We start from the raw sequence: 7,963 nt of genomic DNA on the forward strand, positions 1-7,963 counted from the left end.
CCGAGACGCCTAGAAGGGCTCCACCGAGGGAGGGCGCTCACCTCGCTTCCGGTCTGGTCATGTTCGGTTGCGGGCGGGCCGCCTCGACTGTCGCGGCCCGGAGCGGGTGGTGGGCGCGCTGCTTGCGCTGCCGCGGCCGCCGCTTCCTCCTCTCCATGGCGAAAAGCAAGTTCGAGTATGTGCGGGACTTCGAGGCGGACGATACCTGTCTGCCCAACTGCTGGATAGTGGTGCGGCTGGACGGCCGCAACTTCCACAGGTGAAGGCCGGGCGGGTGGGCAGCCAATGGCCGGGGCGCTTATAGCGCTGTGGTTGCTATGGCGACGCCTCAGCGAGCGGAGGGCCGGGGCCGGGGTGCGGCGGCCTAAAGGCGCTGGGGGTGCGGGCTGGGGGTGCTGGGCCGAGAAAGGGGACCCTGGCTGGTGCCGTGCGGGTGTCCTTGGAATTACTGCCGGTGATTTGTCTCTGAGGGCCGTGGGCTGGTTCAGAACGGTACCTTCAGCAGGGAAATGGTGTACCAGTGCTTTGGGTGTGCTGGGGGAAGGACAGCAGCTGGGGTGCACAGGTGTTTGTTTGTGTCTGGTGTGTGTGTGGCATTCCTTTCTTTGGGATAAATAGAACAGTTCTCTCCAGTGCTGGATGACACATCCTCTTGATGGGGAGTTGTTCTCTGGTTTGGTCATGGGGCGTTCTGGTAAAGCTGTTAAGTTTTAAGAAGTTAATGGTAATGTTGCCTGTATTGGAGAGAGTATAAAAGGCACCCTGGGAGAAAGTGAGTTTATAGAAAGCAGTATTTGTCATTATTTTCCAAGTAAAACACAGAAGCCAGTTGAGAAAGACTGACTAGGGTGAGATACTGCTGGGAAAGAGGATGGGTTATCCAGAGTATATAAAAAAGGTTTTTTGTTCTTGTTTTTCATACTTGGAGTGAATTCTCTGTATTGAGAGGATACTGGAAATCAATATCCATAGAAGGCAAATATGAGCAAAATAAATGGGTTGTCATTTTTAGTAGCTTCTTAAGGGATTCTTATTCAACCATTTTTGCTTTGAAGGTTTTCTGAGCAGCACGAGTTCAAAAAGCCAAATGATGACCGTGCTCTTCATCTGATGACCAAGTGTGCCCAGACAGTGATGGAAGAACTGGAGGATATTGCTATTGCTTATGGACAGAGTGATGAATACAGTTTTGTTTTCAAAAAGAAGAGTAGATGGTTTAAAAGAAGAGCAAGGTAACAGCTGCTTTGATACTACTTCTCTAAACCTGTAATTCTTCTTTAGATTTGCCTTTATCTACAGCCAGAGGTTAAAAGTTGGGTTGTGTTTGGGTGCATATACTACATCTAATTCAGGTCCTTCCTGTGAAGGCTTTGCATGTGATCTTTCAGGAAAATATCCTCAGTGATACAGAGACTTAGAAACAAAATTGATAAAACAAACATTGGAAACAAACATTGTTAGAATAAACATTCTTCTGACAAAATATCACCTTTTCCAAATATTTTTCCTTGATCCTCAGTACTTGCTGTTCTTCAAAAGACTCAGTCATTGCTGATCTGTTAGGCCATTACTTAAGAAATGCTGCTCTCCACCAGAATTATTGGTACTTACACCTCAGATAATCAGAGATACAAATCACATTGATGTATTTCTTTCTTTTTCCTTTTGCTTTGTGTTTGCAAGTAAGTTCATGACTCATGTGGTCTCCCAGTTTGCCTCAAGTTACGTTTTCTATTGGAAGGATTACTTCAAGGACCAGCAACTTCTGTACCCCCCAGGATTTGATGCCCGAATTGTGTTGTATCCCAGCAACCAGAACTTAAAGGACTACCTCAGCTGGAGACAAGCGGATTGTAAGTGTTTCTAGAAAACAGATTTGTGCTGTTGAGTTCTCTTCCTCTCTGAACAGAAATGCCTTTATTGCCAGTGTGTTTGTGTAGGTATCAGTGAAGGAACAGCAGGTAGGGTGGTAGTTTTAAATCAACAATATTAGAATTGTTTTGGGCTTTGTATGGATACAGAAGTACTGGCTGGAATGTTGAGCCTTGAGGCTATAACTGTATTTGTTGCATCTGGGGAGTGAGTTCATCACAAGAAAGATCTGAAATATTAATAGAATTAATTAATTTTTTATGTTCCAAGTTTGCTTAGCCAAGGGAATCTTCTTTAATGAAGAGATGTGGATGTTCAGATTCACACCATGTAGCAATCAGTGCTGTATATTCCATGCTAGAACACATCGTTGGATTTACTTCCTAGGCTTTCTAATCCCTATTGCTCAGATGAAGATAATTTACATTACACAGAAACACTCTTCACCCTCCGCTCTCCAATTCCAGAATTATAGTGAAATCTGTCTTCTAGTCATACTATGATATGCACTACCTTGAAAATTAATCAGAAAGATTGCATCTTCTGTAGTAACTGATATTATTAATTCTCTTGGCTGTTTCTTGGGTACAACTCTTGAACTAAAGCTGTTTTTTCTGAGTAGTCACTGAGATTTGGTAAATTCTCTCACTTTCTTCTCTTTTTCTGTAGGCCATATTAATAACCTTTACAATACAGTGTTTTGGATGCTTGTACAGCGAAGTGGTTTGACACCAGTGCAAGCACAGGATAGGCTGCAGGTAAGAGTCTCTTTAGATCGTGTGTTTTTCCAGCTACAGAGAAAATCATAAGGTTTGTAAAGCTGCAGCTTGCCTACCCAGCAGCCGTGGCTGGATTGTCTGTTCTTATAGTAACAATTTTGTGGGTATAGAGTCAACAACTTCTTCAATGAAACAGATGTTAATATGATTAGAAAACCCTGTATTTTTGGTCAAATATTGGTGGGATTTTAATTTCTTCATTTACAAGTTCACAAACCTTGGGAATGTCATATAAACATCCAGTACACATATGCATGAAGTATTATGGCAGGATTCAGCTACTGTTGATTCCCAGTCCCGTCTGTAGGATTTTCGTCTCAATGTGCAGACCTCAGCAGATCATTTTCTCCTGGAGTCTGACTTTTATCTGTTTGTCTTTAAACTGTAAAAAGAAAAACCCCAATAAAACCTTCTCTGTTTTAATGTCCTCATTTGGCAGTTGGAAATAATTCCTCTGTTGGAAGAGGTAATTAAACCTTGTGGCTTAAAGGTGAAAACCTGTCTAAATGTCAGTCTTGCGTCCAATGTTCACCCATTTTCTACCTTAGAGATTCAGTTTGGTTTCTGTAAGAGTATCTTTTCTAATTTCATTTCTTCTCAGGGGACTTTGGCTGGAGATAAGAATGAAATATTATTTTCTGAATTCAACATCAACTACAACAATGAACCTTTGATGTACAGGAAAGGAACTGTCTTAGTATGGCAAAAGGTAAAAAGCTGTGTTACCACTTGCTTCATGCTCATGGTTTTAGTAGATGCACTGTGGCAGACAAGCTGCACTGTAAGATCACCAGATGTATCCCAAATACATGTCTATGTATTAACTAACCATATATTTACCTTATAATGATGTGTGAGATGTCTAATTATTTTGGAGATGTTTTTGAGAGATCTGTATCTATGAGCATAGTATAAAAACTAGTCTTTGAAGTCTGCCTTAGATACAAATTATGACTATTGAGATAATACATGTACCAATAGGTGAGGGGGGCTGAACTAGATGAGCTCCGGAGGTCCCTTATAACACTGATGATTCTGTGGGTTACACAAGACTGATGTATTTGCTAGATAAATCTCCCTTGTTTAGTGAATTGTACACTTGGTTTCTCAATGTTGCCAGCTTTGAAAATGCAGAAAGTATTCTGCTTCCTGAAAAACTACATTTTAATGACTCTTGTCAGTTTGATATGATAATCGTTGGGGCCTGTGCCAGGCCTTCACAGGACTAGATCCCAAGTATTTCCGCTGCAAAGGAATGATGACCTTTTGGCCTACTTATTTCTATTACTTCATTTGAACTAATTAGAATGGATAGAGGCTTCCACCTGGAAATACATTCCACTTGTTCCTTATGCATATTTATTCTTGGTAATGACTTTTGCATGGTTTCCCATTTGCTTTATGTAGCTCCAAATGAAATCTTGTACTTTATTCCGGAACACTTGCAATCAGGTGACTTTGCAGGTCATTTCTTCAAGCCATGTGATGATGACATGCAGTTTCAACTGCTCACGGGCTAGTCTTTGAATTGAGAAGAGGCATCTCTTTCAGAAGATGCTCTGTAGTGTGCTATAGGGTTGATAGTTGCTTTTGTTGTAGCTTTGTTTCTTGTCCATTTGTGAATCCCCTCTGGAGTCTTTACCAGTCTGCTGATGCATCAACTGTATTTTCAGGTTAATGAAGTCACGACTAAGAAAATCAAACTGCCAAAGGAAGCAGAAGAAAAGGAAGTTGAAGTGACCCGGACTAGGACTAAAGTTGTTCCCCTGCACTGTGACATTATCGGGGACCAGTTCTGGGAGGAATATCCTGAGATTCTGGCTGAGGATAGTTGATATCTCTGATGAGTACAACTGGTCATTTACACTTTACTCTGCTTGGGTTGTTGGCAAGTGAGGAGTATGAATGACGGCTGGCAGTTTAACCTGTAACCCTCTTCAACAACTACCTTTGCTTTAGCACTGTTGTTGCCTGAAAAGACGACACTTGTATGTTGTCTGACATACAAGGATATGCCCGTATGGAAAACTAAATCATAATGTATTTTGAATGTTAAGAAATCGTAAATGAAGACTGCTCCTTCCTTGAACACGCATATTTATAGAAAAGGTTTACAGAAATTCCCTGCATTTCTATAGCATTTAAACCACGAAGTATTTTACTGAACTGCCAAACTATAAAAAGGTTTGTGTATTTGAACAGTTCAAAGCAGAGGAGAAAATAATGTTTGAGTTTTCTTTTGTTTCAACTGCGATGGGCCAGAGTAGGATCATAGGATCATAGAACAGTTTGGGTTGGAAGAGACCTTAAGGATCATTGTCCTGCGTTCAGCAGTAGCAGTCATTTTTCTCCTCCTTAGCTGGTGCACTGCTGTGTTTTCGACTTTAGTCTGGGAGCAGCGCTGATAACACCAATGTCTTTAGTTGTTGCTAAGTAATGCTTACTCTGATCAAAGACTTTCTCAGCCTCATGCTCTGCCAGTGAGGCGGGGCACAGGAAGCCGGGAGGAAGCAGAGACAGGACACCTGACCCAAACTGGCCAAAGGGGTATTCCATACCACAGCATGTCATGCCCAGTATACAAACTGGGGGGAGTTAACCGGGTGGCCCAGATCACTCGGGTCGGGCTGGGTATCTGTCGGCGGGTGGTGAGCAATTGTATCCCCTCCTCTTATCATTATTATTGTTGGTGATAGTAGTAGTGGTTTTGTGTTATACCTTAGTTACTAGGCTGTTCTTATCTCAACCCGTGGGAGTTACATTCTTTCAATTCTCCTCCCCATCCCTATGGGAGCGGGGCGAGGAAGAAGCAGTGTGGGTCAGGTGTCCTGTCCCTTCTTCCTCCTGACTTCCCGTGTTCCTCCTCCCTGGCAGAGCATGAGCCTGAGAACGTCCTTGATCCAAGTAAACATTACTTAGCAACAACTAAAGACATCGGTGTTATCAGCACTGCTCTCAGGCTACAGTTGAAAGCACAGCAGTGCACCAGCTACTAAGCAGGAGAAAAATGACTGCTACAGCTGAACCCAGGACAATCATCCACTTCCAACCCCCTGCTAGAGGCAGGGACACCTTCCACTAGACCAAGTTGCTCAAAAGCCCTGTCCAGCCTGGCCTTGAACACTGCCAGGGATGGGGCAGAATCCTCCAATTGGCATTGACTGTTGAATGTCAAGGCTGGTGTGTTTACTCAGATCAGTGATAAACTCTTCCACTGCCTCATGTCTCTGATGCTTACAGAAAGGGAGTAGCCCAGCAGTTTTCTATGACTGATTTTAAAAGCTTTTGTGAAATGTACAGGATTTTTATACTTCTAAAAAAATAAACATAGTAATTTTTTCTCTGTTATTACTTTGCCTTTATTTTCCTGGGAATTTTACTAGTAATTGGTGAAAGTTCCAAACAGGGAAGTTAATACTAAAGATACTGTAGGGACTTGAATTCTGTTAGGACATAGGGGGTGCACTTTGTGCTCTCCTCTTCTGGGGCCTGCAGAGTTGATCTGTGTCTCCTACTGTGCAGTAGAGTGAAAAGTGGCAACACTGAGCTGTTCCTGGTGCCTGCAGAGAAGCTGCTGATGAGAATTTGTCCTGCTGTCCTCTGCTTTTCCTAGGGATGACACAGACATAGCGCTACTCACAGTACATCTTCGTTAGAGGGAAGAGGGAGTGTGTGTGGCCTGGTCTGTGCAGTTTTGTTCTTGTCTAATGGTCAGTTAAGCCCATATAGAAATACAACTATAATGATGGAATAGGTATTTATAAGGATATTACTGCTAGAACAGCAATCTGGCAAGCTGCTGCTAAGGGAGAGACAGGCAGGAGTTGGGACTGGCCATAAAAATGGAAAGAAAGGATAAGATCTGATTGAAGGTCAGTTCTGAATTAGTTTCCCGTGAATTCACACAGCAGCCTGCTCTCAGTTTCCCCTTTTTCTTCCCATGTATAAGAAAGAACTTACACATTTAAGGCAATGTGCAGTTTGGGTTTTGTTTTGTTTTTTAAAAGCCACTCCCCAGGTGCTGATTTGCAGTTTCTTCCTGAGATTAAGCAATGAGCCAATGTGCTCCTGACAGCGCAGGGCTTCCCCCTCCCTGCTGTGTGGTTTAACACCAAGCAGTGAAGTGCACACAGTGGGAGAATGGGTATTGAATTGACTTTGTAGAATGGGCTGTGTAATTCCCAGGAAGAGGATATGAGGGATTGTGAGAGGATGATTCCAAATGAGTCATTGCATTTGACCCCAGCCATTGACCCCTAAGAACTTCCTGTCTCTATGTTGGATTGGGGTTTACTTGCCTTTGGAATGCTGTGTGTTGGTATCTGTTGCCTGACTTGGGACATTACATATAAAGCAGCTGTTCCAGAGGTGGCAACAGTTGGATTTTGAAGTCTGAGTAAAGGTTTTAGATTAAAAAACTTGGCAAACATGATTCATGCTTGGAAAGTATTATGTAGTTCTTTGATCTTATATGACTACCTCATCCATAAACAGATACACTGTAGAATGTATGTACATTACATGTGTGTATATTAGGTCATCCTTACAATAATACATAAACATACCTGTTTACATGTGGATGCAGACTTCAGAACCAACATACGGATTATCTGTAGAGCCATAGCCTTTGATTTGTATTAATATAAATGCTACAGAAAGAAAATCCCAGTGGTATCCTCATGCATAAACTTACTTCTGTGACTTTATAGCTGTAGGGGGAAATAAATCTTCCCAAGGCTCAAGCCAGGCATTAGCAGCACACATAGCTCCACCTGTGTCCTGTGCCTGTAGGGATTTCTATAGCTGCAGCAGTCCCATACTGTGACCCAGGGAAGAAGAAGGTGTTTCCTCTGACGCTGTCCTGCAGCCTCTGGCTGATGTTGCACTGCGTAACAGGAACCACAAACATACACGACCCGGGTCTGGAGATTAATGGCGGAATCTATTACAGTAAAACTGCTTTGCAGCATTAACCCATGGGGCCTTGCTTTTGTTTGGAGACGTGTTCCTGTGCTGTATACTCTATTATGGATTAAAATGCAAATTATATTGCAAACACGTTTTCCCCAGGTGCTATTTCATGGCCCGGGGCGGTGCCGTTCGGCCCCTGCGCAGGGAAGAACCCCTAAAACGGCTGTAGGGGCTGCAGAGTGAGGACCCGGTGCAGAGATCAACGCCGCGGCCACACCTGGGAGCTACCTGCGCCTGCACGGAGAGGGCAGCCGTAGTAACGCCGCACTACGCGTGACTCCCGACGCGGGCGGAGCCGGCTCAGGCCCGCCCCGGACGCGGGCGGTGCTCCGCGGTCTGCT

At 43.5% G+C, this 7,963-nt stretch overlaps 1 protein-coding gene across 3 annotated transcripts; it reads left to right on the top strand.

The window, feature by feature from the left end:
* Positions 1 to 37: 37 nt before the first annotated feature.
* THG1L (tRNA-histidine guanylyltransferase 1 like) lies at positions 38 to 5,997 on the top strand. 3 transcript variants are annotated; one of them, XM_030503918.1, is made up of 6 exons: positions 38 to 259; positions 1,056 to 1,232; positions 1,684 to 1,853; positions 2,542 to 2,630; positions 3,253 to 3,360; positions 4,325 to 5,997. In XM_030503918.1, the coding sequence occupies exons 1-6, from the start codon at positions 60 to 62 to the stop codon at positions 4,484 to 4,486; spliced, it is 906 nt and encodes a 301-aa protein (XP_030359778.1). In that variant the 5' UTR covers positions 38 to 59; the 3' UTR covers positions 4,487 to 5,997. The 3 variants fall into 3 exon arrangements, with proteins under 3 accessions (XP_030359778.1, XP_030359779.1, XP_030359781.1); XM_030503919.1 differs by having other exon boundaries at positions 79 to 259; positions 1,688 to 1,853; XM_030503921.1 differs by lacking the exon at positions 38 to 259 and having other exon boundaries at positions 1,166 to 1,232; positions 1,779 to 1,853.
* The last annotated feature ends 1,966 nt before the right edge of the window (positions 5,998 to 7,963 follow it).

The sequence above is a fragment of the Strigops habroptila genome, chromosome 12 (assembly GCF_004027225.2).
Source record: "Strigops habroptila isolate Jane chromosome 12, bStrHab1.2.pri, whole genome shotgun sequence".
NCBI classification, from domain to species: domain Eukaryota; kingdom Metazoa; phylum Chordata; class Aves; order Psittaciformes; family Psittacidae; genus Strigops; species Strigops habroptila.